At 33.8% G+C, this 18071-nt stretch overlaps 1 protein-coding gene across 1 annotated transcript; it reads right to left on the bottom strand.

Moving 5' to 3' along the window:
* Positions 1-11442: 11442 nt before the first annotated feature.
* On the bottom strand, positions 11443-15723 carry LOC106122236 (slit homolog 3 protein). The gene has a single exon (XM_013318148.1). The coding sequence runs from the start codon at positions 15549-15551 to the stop codon at positions 11706-11708; it is 3846 nt and encodes a 1281-aa protein (XP_013173602.1). The 5' UTR covers positions 15552-15723; the 3' UTR covers positions 11443-11705.
* Positions 15724-18071: the final 2348 nt, after the last annotated feature.

Here is an 18071-nt window from a genome sequence, read left to right as displayed (position 1 = left end):
TTTAGCAAAATATTTGGCTTCGATATTAATAATTTACACAAAGATAACAAAGTAAGCGTCAATTAAAATCCTGCTTCCCATACGGTAGAGACAGGTATTGATGGCGATATTGAAGTTCGGAATATTTTAACGTGACAAATGCCAAGACAAAAATAAGTTTATTTAAAATGAATTGAGGGACACTGGCGCGTTCTAAATAACAAATGGAAGGAAGTAGAGCATATAGAAGGAAGAAATAATGGAAACTTGGAAGATAAGTATAGGATGGTAACAAATATCTATGCAGTTGTTGTGAAAATAATTATTAAGTGAATTTATAGAAAAATGTTATTGAATCTAAGTTTATTAAACTTACAAAATGGATATACATGTAGAAGTGTAGAGAAACTTAGAAAATCGAATTTTATGTATACTTGTATTCTATTAATTGATAGTTTTAGAATACAAGTACCTATACTTAGCAAGATTAAATATATTAAAAAAAGGAAGGGATGTAGTGTATGCATAAACGTAGTGTTGTTTGTCTCGAGCGTACACGCCATAAGTACATGCCGGAGAGAGGGGACGTCAGTCGATGTCAGACCTTTGAGCCGGCAACACGTGTCGGTACGTGAACGAGCCAAATATAGCACAACGAATGCTACAGGACGGATGCCCACATACCATTGTCGTGTAGCTTACGCACATCGTTCATCAAGTTGACAAGCGTTAATCCAGTTTCCGGACTCTCTACTATGAGTTCTCGATTAAATCGAAAACTATAAATAATATCGAGTTACAGAGGCCACATACTATCACCAGCCAAGCAGTTGCCGTCGTTTGCATTTTAATCGACTGCAAACTGTTGTCCGAGTAGCACCTCAAACCTAAAACTGCAGAACGTTTAATATCGACCGATTATTGTTTCGTATGAATTACTAAAGTTCTCCTCATTTTGCTTTATCAATTATAATTAACAGATGACAAAAAAAGGAAAAATGCGGTTAGACAAATATGACTTGCATAATACCACACCTTAAAATTAATGGGAAGAAGCTACACCCATAAATATGATAGCATTCTGATTAATTATAAATTCATCTCAAGTATTACTTATCTGTTCTATCAGAACCTTACGAACAATGTCAAGTTTTTTGTGGTAAAATAAAATGCATCCCTTGGTACGCCTGATACAATGATCGTCGCCTAGTCGCGGCCGAATCTCGATGACAAATCGTCGCGTAAATGATAGTGTTCGTTCGTGCGCTCGTCGAGCCTCTGTTTTTGTTGTTTGATGTATGTTTGTACTTTGTACGCGATCCTTGCCTATTGTTCAGCGGTGGGCTGGCATTGCATTGGTTTTTTTTTTCGTCAGCGCTTTCATTGATTCTATGAACAATATATTAAAAAATCCAATGGAGCAAAAATAACTAAACATTTACATATTTTTAAAACTTTAACTTTTAAATCTGTTTAATTTCAGATTGAAAGAAAAGAGTAACCTCTTCATTGAAGCAATTTGAACAAAGCTGTGTTGTATTCTTAAGTTTGTTCTACTGTTTTTCTTATATCATAAGGTGGCAAACGAGCGAGCGGCCACCTGAATCGCTGATATAGGGAATTGACCGTTGCCCATAGACATACGCAAATGAATATGCGTTGCCTACCTTTAATCGACGGAGGAGAGGAGGCACAGAAAGAAAATATATTCCCTTTCCATGCATTCTCTCATCCAGAAAGTCCACTTCCACTTCCCAGCCTTTCCTTATAAGAAAAAGGTGGGAAGGGAAAGAGGACTAAATAAGGCCTCCGGGACGCACACTCATCAGACGAAACGCGGAATTGCTTCCATTTCACGCCTGGCTTCTGTGTGGTCGTGGTATTTCACTGGGCTAACCGGGCCAATTCGTGCGAAGATGTTAAAGCGGGCTCTACCACTGTTTCTTATTATTTAAATTTCATTTTAATGAAATATAATCTAAGATTTAATTTAATAATTCTTTTTCAAACCCTTTCACCATGCGATCTGATAAATGCACACCTGGTATTACCGGAGGCGGTAATTTAGTTTGATGACGTGAAATAAATTACATCATTAATCATCACTGCACCCATTAAATCAAATTCTATCGATAATATAAAAACATTTGTATTCTATAACCATACGTTTCCTGTTTCTGTCCGTACCATTAGCTTTGTTAATTGAAGGCCCACGTATAATGATGCTGGTTTTTTTTTCAGTTATTGATTGATTTATGGAAGATATCGCCTAGAGCTACTAGGAATGGGAACTTTGAACTTTTTGGTTATAGACAGGTTTGGTCAAAAATGTCGCTTGAATGTTCTTGGATTATTACTGATAACAACAGCATGGTACATCTGATGTTACTTTAATTATAAGTGTACAATTTTTAAGCTAAAATACGTCGTACGTCGTCGACGTACAACCTTCCATTACCTTCAATAACACGTAAGGACTTATTAATTTCTCCATTAAAACGTTTATTTTAGGACATGATAGGCAGGTTGTTTAACCTGGAGTTTTTTCTATTTATTGTATCTGGAGAAGTTAAAAAAGTGTGAATTAAATTTCACATGGCAATCATTCTTCTATTCGAAGTACTTTGTTGATACAGAGATCTCACAATTACACAAAGCCAAGGAAGATATTAAAAAACGGTCCTTGAAGCGACTCTCGTTCGGATTTCAATTATGACCAACATATTCACGGGATCATGTTTTGCTTTCATTCATTTCAACCGAAATAATCTCTACCGCAAACATCGTTTCTACAGTCGACTTGTCAAATATAATGCGTCCTTTGTGTGCCCAAAATCGATTATGGCCTTTTTGTTGTCAAAATTGAGGTTCGAAAATCTCGAGTTTCACAATAGTTGCGATGTTATCACGACCAGGTGTGTGCAGTCCCTTAAATATTATTTAATTGACTGCGAAGAAAAAATCATTGCGTAGACGATGTTCTACGCTTAAAATATGATGTTCCGATGTATTTTGGTTGTGTTTTATTTAGTAAACAATAATAGCATCCTGTATATTTACACTATTGACTTTGAAAGTTGTTTTTACAGAATATCTCCGAAAAATTTCCACTGACTTTTGTTTTATTTCCAACAATTGTACAGATTATGAGTATTGTTTTTTATTCCTCTACTTTAAAAAAAAGTAATATTTAGTATATGTACTTCATTTTTGTTTTATCGTGTCTTATACAGCGAGCCGTCATGCATGACGTCGTATCCGGTTACGTGCAACGACAGTCATTGACAAAGCTTCCCCAATTTCCAGATGACATGACGCATAAATTAATCGTACATCCAGCGGCTAAGGTTTGCACTTTTGTGTAGCCGGGCAACCATTGGGGCGAGAAGACAACTGGCACCTTGTAAACCTTGTAGAGTAATCCATTTCAATTATTTTTTGTATCTTTATCATTAACTCCTAGGATACATGCAAATTGCTTGATTACGTTCAAAGCAATATTCCCGAATGTAACTTAATTTTAAAACTATATAAGTGGTTAGTAAAAACTTAGCAGTACACTTTTAAAAATTGTAATTCGTCTTAAAGTATTGAAGCAAAATTTACAAAAAAAAATCGAGATAGAAACATTTCTATTGTAAAGCAAATCATATTTTGTAAAAATGCTTATACATGATTTTTGCTGTAAAATCTTAAATTTTGCAATTTGTGCGATTTTAAGAATGTAATTTTTATTGATACGAAATATGGTACATATTTTATATTTAATTAATTATTTTGTAAATAAAGTAACTACTAAGATATCCTTAAGTAAAATGTTACCAAATCAGATAATAAAGATTTGAGAAGAAATTGTTTTTATTGGTATTATGATAAAATAAAATTTATTTACGAACAAAATTGCTCTGATGTCCTTTGATGTTAAGTTATAAAAACAAGGATATTAGATATATGTATTATTGTTTGAGAATGTGCTTGTATTCGAGAAAAAAATACTCACAAGATTATTTTTCTTTTATCGTACCTTTACATCCTCACTTTGAAGAAACTCTTTTTATAATAAAAAGTAATATACAGGATATGTTTGGAGAATAAATAATAATTTCTGAATGTTTTATTACGAAACATACTGAGGAATTGAATACCTCCTCTTTTTTGAAGTCGATTAAAATATAACTACATATTAATAATATATGATATAATGAATTATGTTATAAAAAGGTAAAGTGTAAACGCTAATAATGGTACAGTCAATAACAATGTTGCATGAATAATCGGCGCGACCGGTGCAATACCACACACAGAAGACAAGCGTGAAGTAGAAGCAATTCCGCATTTCGTCTGATGAGTGTGTGTGCTAGATGTCAAAATTTAATCCCCTTCCCACTGTTTTAATGTAAGGAAAGAACAGGACGGGAAAAAGAATTTGGCTGAGAATGGTTCGAGTAGGAGGAATAAATATCCTTTTTCTGTGCATCTCTTCTTCTGTCCATTTAACTTAGGCAACGCATGTTCAAATATCTATCTAAGGTGTCCATTCACTCATTTGCCACTAATTCAATATTTGTTAAGTAACAAGTTAAGCCCAGTAAATATTTAAATACATTTTTCCAAACCGGTAAGATTTAGGGACCTTCAAGAAGCGAGCGTATCACCATCTCAAAGGCCGGCAACACATCTGCGGTTCCTCTGGTATTGTTGATGTCCGTGGGCGTCGTTGAGCTCCTCGGTGTTCCCGCCTTGTTATAAAAAAAATACATTGGTTTCCTTATTTAACACATGTGCTGACCATATATGTTTGTAAAATTGCTATATTTCCTCTCGATTTTACTTTTCACACATCAAAGCATTTCCATTTCTGTTTGAATTTCGATTTCACTTTGACTGAGTACGGATAAAGGCAAACGTGCTCCTGAGCAATTTCCTCCTGCGATTCTATTTTGTTTTTTTTTTTTTTTTAATTTTAATAAATTATGTTCTTTTTTACTTATTTAATACTATTAAGGCCTCACATTATTTTATCTATTGATTATGATTTTAACAATTCTTTGTCCCTTTAATTATTCCGTAAGTAAGTTTAAATAATTTACTGATTCTACACTTAATTTTAATGTGTAAGTAACTAATTTAATGGATCTAAGATCTTGTCAAGTTTGGAATACCCTGGATGCGGATAACACAGGACCGATTATTGTGGCGATCTTCGGCGGAGGCCTGTGCCTTGCAGAGAGCATCACGTAGCTGGAAGAAGCTGGACAAGTAGAAGAAGAAATATATGATCGGGATGTCAAAAAAAACAATAAAATCCCTAATGTTTTTTGTGTAATTGAAATGTGGTTAGTTGAGTGGTAAAAAACTTTTAACTTATTCGTTTAATTCAATTTAATAAACAAACTCATATCTTATAAGAATGTGTGCAAAAATATAAAAAAGCACACAAACAACAAAGTGCGAAAATAATTTGTCATGTGGAAAATCTATTTCCCGTTCATTCGCATTTCACTCGTTCTTTGTAAAGTTTTAATTGCGGTGAGATCTGTTCGAGATAATTAAACCTTTGTTCGTAACGAACTTTATACTGCATTTATAAATAATGAATGTTTTATAGTTAACGCGAGTTGTAAACAAATTAATCTATTGCACTATTGTAACTAAAGATTTGATTGACTTCCCCTTTATTACTGAACTAACTGCCGCACGCGACTCCGTCCGCTCGGAAAAAAAAACTTGATAACTAGCTTCTCTCTCTGTTCTAATTATTTTTTGTCGAATTATAAAAGATTGCGAAAATTAAAATTTGTGACTATACGGGCCTTGAAATTGTCATAGTCTATTTAACTTGAAATATGGAAAATAAATTTTATATACGTCAAATTATTCAAAATTCACTCACGTGGTGTTACTTTTAACGTTTCGGAGTAAGCTGTATATGGAATAATAAACGGCCACCGATGTAAGATAAAACTGCAGGCATCATTAATATAGACGTCTCTATTGCCCAGCATGCGTTGCCATTATGTAGCATTACACTATAACAGAAATATAGAGAACTTACTTTTTATATGACACTTATTTTTTCATACTAATATTATAAATGCGACTATTCGGATGGTTATTTGTTAAAAGGTTACTCCAAAACAGCTGTATGGATTTCGCATAGATAAAATTTGGCATAGATGTAGAACATAACCTGGAAAGAGACAAGCTACTTATAAATTGAGTTTTTTTCGCAAGTTTAATTACGCGCACTTGGAGTCGCGTGCGACAGCTAGTTCGATTATAAAGCAATTATGTTTTGTTGTAATACGGATAGTTGTAATAAAAATCACGTTTTTAGGGTTCCGTACCTCAAAGGGAAAAAACGGAACCCTTATAGGATCACTTTGTTGTCCGTCCGTCTGTCTGTCAAGATCCTTTTTTCTGATATATTCTATAGTCTACGTTTTGCTCACCAATTTTTGTTTTTCCAACTGAAGACCCGATGCGTTACATCTTAGCGCAATAACCGCTAATCTATGGAGTCGTCATTGTTTTGGTTAGAGCATAGACTCATAACTCATACATATAAATTAATCTATTGTGTTCAGTAAACGAAACAATGTTATCTAAGATCAACAAGTTGGTAAGTATTTCTTAAAGCCCAGAAGCCAAACGGGCGTGTGTTTGTCCAATATAATGGGTACTATGGGTCCGATGTTTGCCCGCTGTGATGGATGCCGGCTCCGGCTAATGGATCGATACACGTCCAAACTTACGCTCCTCAAAGTCACTACGTAATTTATATTTCTAACTAACGCGATTGTTTATCGAGAGCTTAACGAAGATAACGTCAACATTCGTCTATACAGTGTTGGGGTATAAAATATAGTCAGATCGATATCAGCAAAGCTATTTTGTAATATTTCTCTTTACTATTGTTAGGAAGAAAAACGAAAAATGTGGGATTGTATTGACGCAACACTAGCCTTACTAAAATGTCGACGTTTGTGTCCCCACACTATTCATTCTGACACTGGACTTTGTAACAAAATCAATCCATTCGCGCTAAAAAATTCTAACTTAAACTGTCTAAAACTACTAAAGATTGTCCAAATCTAGCTCCTCATTGAACCAAAACAGAGAGAGACAACACTATATCAGCTAAAATTCTCATTGTCATTCATTTGTTTGTGAACAACGGTTTCACTTAACATCAAATGAAGCGTTTGATGATTTACCACTTTCTTCCAACATAGAATTAGCCACGTGCATCCTGAACGAGATTACGCACGCAGTAAGCACTAAGCCATCAAAAATTAAAACAGATCAGCTAGGCTCGACAAAGTGCTTCGCTTTGAAGCGTTTCCATAGTGAACTTTTAAAATGTATAGAACTGACGCGCGACAATCACGTGCCTTATCGAAAGTCAATGTCAGTTCCATACATTTTTGAAGTTCCTTATGGAATCGTTTCGGAGCGAGAGCACTTTGTCTAGGACACTAATTTAGACCCATGGACCACATTCAGAATGATAAAGAACTTTTGTTATAATTCATAAGCAAAATTAGAATAGCAGTGATCTGTCAACATCGAACGAGCATTCTCCTTCTTCTGTGAAACATTCGCTGCCATTGTTGCATATTCGTATATTCAGTTAATGATAATATAAAATTCCATACACGGAACCCTTTTATAATCACGTTTGAATTATTTAATGACGCCCCGAGGCTGTCATTCAGCGATGATTAAGAGAACAATAAACAAAGGAATTAAGATGTTCCCGAGTTTAGATTCACTCGCGCACTCTCCGCCCAAATGTTTTTGCCAAATGAATATTGAGCTGTCAAAGTAAAATGTCAGACGAGCGGCGACCGTATAATTATTTATGTGAATGTAATGTACGTACTCAGTAGAAAGTATTAAATTACATAGTCGGGTCCGCCCTACATCACTAGAGTAGCGTAGGCGATTTTCACACGATAAGTTTTTTTTCTTCACCCAGATTGTTTTGTTCATTTCTTTTTACATTGTCTTAAAACAAAAGAAGGAAAGTAATTAAAAATTTTAAACAATACTTTGTTCGCAACTGAATTAACGTTGAAAGGTACAATTGTATAGAAACAAATTTATTAATATTTTAAACTTATTCTAACTTAAGCGTGACTGTGAATTTAGACAGTTCGAATTTTAAAACAAAATGTTTATTAAACTTAATTATACTTTTACAAATCGTGAAAACTACTTACATTTTTCAACTATGTTTTTGAATTTAGTATTTATTCAGAAGCCAAGTAAACCATAATCATTCTCATAGTTTTTTTTTCTAGCGATTCCTTATCAGAGAATTTCGACAGATGCAAGAGATCTTACCCACAGCTTGCTCTTAATCTATTGTAACCTTTGTTTATTTAATACTAAAAGAAATTTGATACTATAAATATTTTCGACTTAACGTACTTCAAGTTTAATTAACGTATAGATGGTATGACATCCGAATGATATTTATCAAAATGAACTTATTTAAAAATGTTCGGAGCATTTATATTATAAGTTTTTTTTTAATAATCTTGAAATGTTTACTTCTTACTGCATTAGTAGTACGTAAGATATGCTATGTTCAAAGTATTTATTGGCTATAAACATAGGCATGAAATTCTCGTAATGTAGCAAATAAAACGTACTACACTTTGTCTTCCATGGCCCTTTAACTTCTGTCAACAGAAATAAAATTAAAATGAAAAAAAAAAATCTGTCCCGCCACTACCAACATACGTCTAATTTATCAAAGTTGTATAAACAAATCGGAGCGCACTTGCAATAACAATCCTTTGTGAGCGGTTTTCTTTTGACACGAGCCGTGACTGAATCAAAGGACGGGATACACGGGTGGCACAAACTTATGATTTATTAAATCTCCTTTTTCTTTTTAATTTGAAATACTCTTTATGTGAATAAGTTTTCCGTATATTTAATTTATTAACCGACTTCAAAAAGGAAGAAGTTCTCAATTCGTTAGTATTTTTTAAAATATGGTTCGTTTTCCGTTTGATGAAATTAATTTCTGAAGATGATTTTTTTAAAGAATTATAGCAACTAAGTCCATTTAATTTATAACTAAGCAATTAATGAGTTTTTTTTTTCATTTTATCTGGAGTATTACTTCAAGTTTTGTAAATTTTTTAAAACATAAAATGAATATTCCTATAAAACGTTAAAGCCAGCGTAAAAGTGTGACAAGGACCTTATTTACTTGCATAACAATTACGTCTTGTAAACGGAATTGAATTTAACTTTATCAATAAATACTAAGAGTATGTTTTCTCTCAGTAAACGCTATAAAACATTTAATAAACGCCACATTTGCTGTTCTGAAAATTGTACAATGAGCCAAATAGAATTTTGCAGAATGGAAATTAGATAGTAAAATCTTACCATTTAAGGTGTTCAACAAACCGTGAACGATAATAATAGGTGCCTGCAGCAAAAGGAGAACGAGAATAATATAATAGTAATTAAGCGTAAACTACCAGAAAATTTCCTTGTTCAACGATGTTTTTGCAAAATTATTATCATTACGAATTACGAACATTTGGAGACACCGTTTTATTTTTATAAGTAAAGGGAGCAAACGAGCTTCGGGAACAACGAGGTGATCAACGACACCCATGGACATCTGCAACACCAGAGGAACTGCAGATGCGTTGCCGTTTACAATATTTAAATACTAAACATTTGATAAAAAATCGCTTCATAAAACATACTTTAGTTAAGTAAACAAATTGTGGTCGTACATGTTTGGACTACTTTGTTACTTATGTAGAAATTTTACAGAGTCACTTAAGCTTCACTTCTTAGTAGTACAACTTTCAAAGAAACTCGACGTTCATTAAATTTATTATTTATGCGCTCGCGGTCTGTACACGCAGCGAATCAACTTTGATCATTTAGGATTCAAGCGGTTACCGACTTTTGACTCGAAAGGAAACCAAGCAAATATGTGGTGAACGAGCTGAGGCACATGTTCTAAATTAATTAACAAATTAAAATTTTAACACGTTAATTACATGATGATGATGATGATGATGATGATGAATTACATTAAACATTAAAATTACTCAGTTTTGTGTTACGAGAGACAAATTACAATATTCTTATATTTTTCACAATGTGTAAAGTAAATAAATACAAAGTCAATTTTCACAACATGATTTTTTTATATGTAGCTAATTTCAAGAATGTTACGTAACATAAGTTTGACTATCACATAATTCCTGGTGGTATAAAACTAAAATAATAAATTTAAGATGTCCTTATTAAACACAATTTATAGTACAACCATTCCAGGTAAGGTAGTACGGAGAAAGTAGAGTATGGCCAAACAAAGGCGGTTGACTAACAGCAAATAAAAAAGCTCTACTTCCACGATATGACCCATTTTTACGTCATAAAATTATTCCCATCTTCCATCTCACGGCCATAAAGCTCGTTATCACTGCCTAATATTTAGACTTTTTATTACCTACCGAGCTTTTTGTAAATTGCCTCAAAGAACGTAGTTTTCTCATTCTTAAATGAAAAAAGTTTGAATAGTACATTATGACATGTCTTGGAAAGACATGAATAGTGTCGTATTTTTATTGGAAATCTTATAATATAAATTAAACGAAAAAATGGAGAATATTATTTTGTCTTGATTATTTTTTTAGTGTTTAAGTATTAAATACAATTGAGCTATTATTAAATCTTATATATCATAAAATTAATTTATTTTGTATTTTTCCTTAATCCATTTTTCACGGTACACATTAATAGATTTATACGACTAATTTAAATGATAAAAACCCTGAAAAATAAAAACCATAAATACCTTACCTGGTGGGTTAGATACAATGCATTCACTTTGAGGCGATTCCATAGCGAACTTCAAAAATGCACTGACAATAACTTTCGATAACTCAAGTGATTGTTGCTCATCAATTTCATATATTTTTAAATTCATTATGGAATCGCTTAGTAACGGATGCACTATCTCTAAGCCCCTTGTTCCTTTCCATTGTGTGCTGTAAGAAAATACTGCCTGCGCCCAGGCTTACTTACAAGTGTCGCCAGATACTCTTTAAATGAAATGATATGAATAGAGTAATTAATTCACAGTTTAAAGAATTTATTATAAGTAGTAGGAGAATATCAAAAGGTTTTGTACTATGAGTACAATAAAATAGAACTTTTATATGACAACAGGAATCGAACCTTGATTATATTGAAAACTAGATGAAATAAAATAGTAAAATTTAAAATCATATACTAAAGCAAAATGCGTTTATTCAATTTAATTTATTGTATAATTTTCAAATATCCCTGGCTATAAATAAAAATGACATAATTTAGACAATATTTCAATATCTTTAATTAATATAATAGGTAAGGTAAGTGAATGTGAGATAAATAAAAAAAAGTTTTATGCAAAAATTATCACAATGGCTTTATTAAAGTATATAAATAGGTATACTTGTGACTCCTATGGACATTTATTTACAAATTATATACAAATTCACATATTCTACAGCAGTCTTATAGAATGTATTTACAACAATGTTATGAAATTAATGCCGTTTGAAATGGCTAGAAATACAAAAATAGACAATAATCTTAGTTATTTGGTAAGCGAGCATTGCAGTCAATATAATTTACACAACAAGCATTGACTAAATTATAAATAAAAAGAAAGTTGCACGAAAGCTTAAATACTAGACTAGATAAGCTTGACCTGAACGCTGATTGTCAACTATGGGAGGTGGTGGCGGCCAAATCCTTAAATCTCTTCTCCGATTCGTATTATTACCACCTAATTCCAGGGAAGAGTAATCGGAATCAATAGAAGTGTAAATATGATCCGATGGTGGCCTACCATTTAGGCCGTATATTCTTTGTGCATGTTGCATATGACTTTCCGAAAATTCGTGATTAGAGGCATCATTGACATGGTCTCTCGTTTTTTCTGTGAATGAAAAAGATCTCATCGTTCCATTATGTACACCACTTCTCATAGTATAAGAATTCAAGTTGTTCTTGTAACTTGAAGATTTTGTTTTTCGTTTCTTTACGGGCATAGCTAACCGGAGGCTTGCCCAGAATTTATTCTGACCTAATCTTATTCTTGAAGCTGTTTTTAAATAAGGCCTTAACTCAGAATCGCAGAGAGCATCAGGTAAAACTGCGGTATCTTCTATTATAATCAATGTATATATTCTTGGTTTTAATAAATCATGTAAAGCTTGTCGAAATTCGTAACGGGACCATTCGGTTTCTATAAAATTTCTTGTCAAAACAAGTATTATTCGCTTTGAAGCTTCTGCTGCTTCCGGCAGTGGTAATGCATATTGTATGTAAGCGGCCCCTTGCCTCGGTATATCTCTGTAATGTAAGCATAGGTGATACGAGGTACTTCCGTTTTCTAATTCAGCAGCCAACGTTTGTATGACAAAATCGTCGTCTTTTGGACTATAACATACATACGCGTCGTATAATTTGTCATTGTCATCGTACGCTCCGGCGAGAGGTAATAATCTTATACCACAAGTAGTATAGAGCCATATACGAATTGAATCTCTGAATATGAACATTGTTAACGTCACTAACATAATAAGCATAAATCCAGTAAATGTTGTCACTAACATAGGCATGTAATTAGAAACCAACATTTTATCTATAACCGAATCTCCAGCATAATAATCGCTGCAAATAGTGCCGTTCAGATTTAGTTCTCTTTTTTGTGGTGATCCATTGTTTAAATTCCAACACCATAAATCTTTTATATCTCTAACTGTAGCGGCATTTTCAGACAAAAATGCTGTAAACTTTTGTAAATATCGACATTTACATGACCACATATTATTGCCTAAAGCAACTGAATGCAAATTCTGATTAACACTTAAGCTCCAAATCGAAAATTCTATTAGTCTATTGCCATCTAATCTTAAAATTTCTAATGAGGGTAAAGAAGCAAAAGTGCTATTATCTGCGTAACTTATGAAGTTGTCTTGTAAATATAATTCTTTGAGTTGTGTAAGATGTTCAAACTCATTCCCATTTAAATATTTCAGTTTATTACTTCCGAGATGTAATATAATAAGCGAGGATAAGCCAGCAAACGTCCTATTATGTAAGTTCTCGACGTTACTTGAATTAACATAAAGCGATCTCATATTTTTCCTTCCGATGAATGCATAATTTTGCAATTCTTTAAAATCATTTCCATCTAAGTAGACTTCAGTAGCATCCATTGGTATTTTTTCTGGTATTTCATTCGCTTGCTGGCTGGAACAATCGACGACATTCGTATGCCAAGTAGGATCATGATAACAGGAACAGTTAAATGGGCAGGTCATTTGGCAGTCGCAGGCCACGTAATCACAACAATGACACAGAGTAAAGCAATGTGTTTCATAAGTACATAGGAAATCAGTCGATTTAAGATTACTCAGTGGTATATGAGAAACTCCTCTGGTATGTGTCATTTTACATAAGACATTTTCAAGATCCATTATTCTGGGATGCTGCCTCATTGCTGTCATGTTGTTTATCATCGGCAACCATTCCATTGAGCAATCACAATCAAATGGATTTCCTCCTATATAGAACTCTGGTAACGACTTATTTAACGGGACAGGGTATATGCGAAGACTGTTAATATCTAAATGAGATATGTCATTAGCGTAAATATCAACTCTTGTGAGATTACGTTTCTCAATGAAAGTGTTTACATGAATATTGTTGATATGATTATTGTTAATAAACAACAGTTCTACACTATTAGGAATTGCTAAAGGGGATATTTCTGCAATGCGATTATGACTTACATCTAACGTCTTTATTCGAATTTGATCTTGAAGTTTATAATAGTTACCTAAATGTTCTATAAAATTACTATGCACATCTAGCCATTTCAAGTTAGCTGGTATGAATGCATAATCAAACCAAATTAAGTGATTTTCTGACAAATTAAGCCAAAGTAAGCTCATCAATGCTGAAAACACGCCATTTATATCTGATATAAAGTTACCGTCTAATCGAATCGCCTCTAATTGCTTATTACGTTCAAATGTTCCTCTTTCAACAGATTGAATTTTATTTTTGGCTAAATTTAAAACTTGTAAACTAGGCAAATCCCAAAACATACCCACGCTTATATTTCCAATTTGATTATCGATAAGTCTTAATCCAGTTAATTGATCTAAATTTTTAAAAGTGCCATTTTTAATTTCGCTTATTAAATTCTCGCCCACGTCAAGTGTTTTCAACATTGATAACTCCCAAACTGCAGTTGGGACTTTGGTAAGCTGATTTGAACTTAAATCTAATTCTTTTAAATCTGAACAATTTTTAAATGATTTAGCATGTATGTTAATTAATAAATTATTATTTAAATTTAATTTACTTAAAACAAACAACCCATTAAAAAGGAACTCGTCAATAGTATGCAAGCGATTTTCCGCTAAATTTAAAGTATGCAAATTGTACAGAGGGAGGAAAGTATTCTCTTCAATATAACCAATAGAATTATTTCTTAAATCTAATATTTGCAAAAAGAACAAATCTTTAAATGTTTTACCATCTATCCTTGTCAAGGCGTTATTAGATAAATTAAGAATGATTAATCTTATGAGACCAACAAATGTGCCGCCATCGATATGAGCACTTGAAAGCTGGTTATTGGATAAATCTAAAACAAGCAATTGGTCTAATCGATGAAAGACGCCTCTAGCCAATTCATACAGTTGGTTATTGTTTAGATAGATTTCTCTTAATTCTTTTGTATTCGTAAAAGTTCCGTCGGGTATAGATTGAATATAATTGAAGGAAATATTTAATATTCTGAGAGCAGGAAATCCATTAAATATTTCACCTGAGACGTCTGTTATATTATTATGCTGAAGTCTCAACTCTTGAAGTCTTCGAAGTCCTGTAAATTCACTCTCTTCGCTTAATGACTTAAGTTCATTATAACTTAAATCCAAACTTGTTAATCCTGGACCACAATTTTTTCCAAAGCCAATTCGATCTATACTTTTTATCTTATTATTAGTTATATTCAACACTTGCAAGTTGCCGAGAGGACAAAAAACATCAGAGGGTACAGATTTTAAATTATTTTTTCCCAAATCAAGAATCTGAAGTTCTTTTAATCCGTTGAAGGTTCCCAAAGAGAGTTCTAAGTTTTTATTCGGGCTCCAATCGTAGTTTTTTGATCGAATCGACAACTTTTTCAACTCACGTAATCCTTCGAACGCGTTCCCCGGTATTTTGAGAAGTTTGCAGTTCCGAAGAGATAGTTCGGCGAGTGTTGTAAATCTTTGAAAATAGTTTGCTTCAAGCGAACTTTCGAAAAACAACAGCTGGTTACATTCTATTGTAAGCCGCTTTGTGTACTCTGATGCTGAATCTAAGCTGGATCCACCGGAATCGAGAGTTCGAACATGACACAAGGTTGATCCCTTATCACTCCTCGCGGGAATACAATTGTCTAAACCTCGCGAGGTTAATGTCGATTTAACACTTAATATCATCAACAAAAGAGGAAGCAAATGATACATTTTTAAAACACATTTGTACTATTCCTTTTTATTCTATTAAACTTTAATTCACTTCTCACTGTGTGAAACAAGAATACACTAGTCCTTTGACCGGTCAATGTTTACATCGCGTGCCGCGAACGAGTATGAGCGGCTTTAGAGAGAAGGCGGTAACGTGCCCCACGCAGCATGGTTAGAGCGCGACTGTCGAAGCAGCACGACTTTTTAGTGAGAGTGGTGCGCCTCTAGCCGCCCCACTCGGTTACACGCCCCCCGCACCCTATCGCCCCAACATAGTTACGCGTTCGCTCGCATGGCGCCACTTGCGAGCGTGGTCGCTCTCGCACAATTATGTGCTGTTTTCTTAATCGAGCCGTCGCGTATCGACAGAGGAAAAGAAAGGTTAAGCACTATTAATGCGGATGACCTATTAATATTCTCGTGAACGAGTGAGTGATTCATTTTTAGAAATTTAGATTTGGTAAAGGGCAACTAAAATATTTTGTCCGTGTTTAATTGATATTACAAACTGTGGTTGCTTACTTTAAATGGTGCATTCTGTGCAAATATACAGGAACGTTAGTCATACTGTTATGACTGTACCTTGCCCTATAATTTAGTACGTTCCTTATAATTAAACTAAAGACTTCTAATCAAAAGCGGGTAGTTGGCAACCAAATTCTTTATGTCTGGTGAAATATTACATTCTCAGCTGGCATTCTTGGAAGTATACAATAAAGCTTGTTAGATATCATGGGGAGCAAGACGTTACTTTAGGAACAAACCCCACGTGGAATTCTCAAAACACATTGCACCAGTTTTCAAATAGATTCCCGTACCCCGTGCGAACTGCTAGGGACGAGGTATACTGGCGAAAGTTGATAATTTGATTTCCTTGTTCGACACGTAAAATCGTTTATAGTCTAACTAGAACTTTGCTACTTACGTTAGAGTTTAGAAACAAGTACCAATAAGACTTGAATAACTTACTTTACATATATTTGAGAGCGTCGGTGGCTCGGTGGTTAAGCACTTGACTTTCAATTTGCAGGTCCTGGGTTTGTATCCCGCCATGTACCAATATGTTGTTCGATTTCCGATTTATATATGTACATTTATCCGCCGTTCTTACGGTGAAGGAAAACATCGTGATGCAACCTGCACATATCTTAGAAGAATTCAAAGATATGTGCGAAGTCAACTAACCCGCACTTGGCCAGCGTGGTTGACTTTGGCCTAATCACCCTTAACTTAGGGTAGGCTCCGAGCCCCTCGGTGGGGACCTATAGTGAGCTGATGTTGACATACATTTGACTATATTTTAGTAAAACTATCATGAACAATATGATATTTGTTATGAAAACTTTACACGTGCAGGAAGTACATAAAACTATAAACAATATACATAACTTAATACATAACATAATATATAAAACTCCATAAATACTAAAGTATTTAATAAGCATCATGACAATATATTCCTTTATTGCCAAAACAAACTCTTTGTCAACAATGATAGAGCAAAAAGCTGTAGCCTTAGAGATAAGTTTCCTTACTTAAGTGATAAAACACGATGCCTACAAGCAAAAAACATTTGAAGCATCATGATATCCTTATTATTAATGTCTTTTGGAGCACCCTGTATCAAAAGTTCTCGATGTCGAGAGTTCTTAGCGCTAGCGTGATAAATGACTTGCCTCACTTTCGGGAAACTTACCCCCGTATTTTTTCCCAATGTCTGCCTTCCGTGCGACAGCCTGGACAGAACGTGCCTAGACTACTGATGATGTTACACTTACGATCTCGTATCATCCCTTCTGATTAGTAGCCCTTCCCATTTCAAAAGACCATCCTTTATTCTAATTTATATGTAGTTTTGGGGATTTTACATTTTAAAGGATATTGCCATCTAGAACCTAAATTTTATCTTTAGTAATATATTTTAATCTTACTACTTACTAATTATAAATGCGAATGTTTAGATGGATGGATATTTGTTTGTAGATATCTCCAGATCGACTGTATGGATCGCGTTGAAATTCGGCATAGATGCAGAATATAGTGTGGAAGAACATGTAGGCATACTAAATAAGTTCTTTTTATTACGGCGCGGACTGAATCGCAGGCTACAGCTAGTTAATTAATAATTTTATTAGTTCTTGACATACAGAGAGGTAAAATAGGAAGATCTAGCAACTCTTAAATAGAGATAAGTTATGATCAGCAAAGTTTCTCATCCCTTATGCACTTAATTAAAATACGAAGTATTTTGCACTTTGAATTTCAACCGTATCTGTAATCAGCTGCTATTTACCAACTTAGAAAGTCCTGTTCTATAGTGTTATCTGCTCAGATATTACCGCATTGCCACCATTTATCAGGAATAGCGAGCTCACTTGAGATGGTAGGAATAGATTCCACCATTTATATATGCTTAATTTTATAAATACGGTACAATATATTCATAACATAAGATTAGATAAATCCTGCATGCTTAATAGCGCCCCGTAAAATATAAAAAGTCGCTGTAATGACAATACC

The sequence above is a fragment of the Papilio xuthus genome, unplaced genomic scaffold (genome assembly GCF_000836235.2).
Source record: "Papilio xuthus unplaced genomic scaffold, Pxut_1.1 DF826933.1, whole genome shotgun sequence".
In the NCBI taxonomy this organism is placed as follows: Eukaryota; Metazoa; Arthropoda; class Insecta; order Lepidoptera; family Papilionidae; genus Papilio; species Papilio xuthus.
Note: the sequence above shows the minus strand (reverse complement) of the source record. Positions and strands in the feature narration are given on the sequence as shown.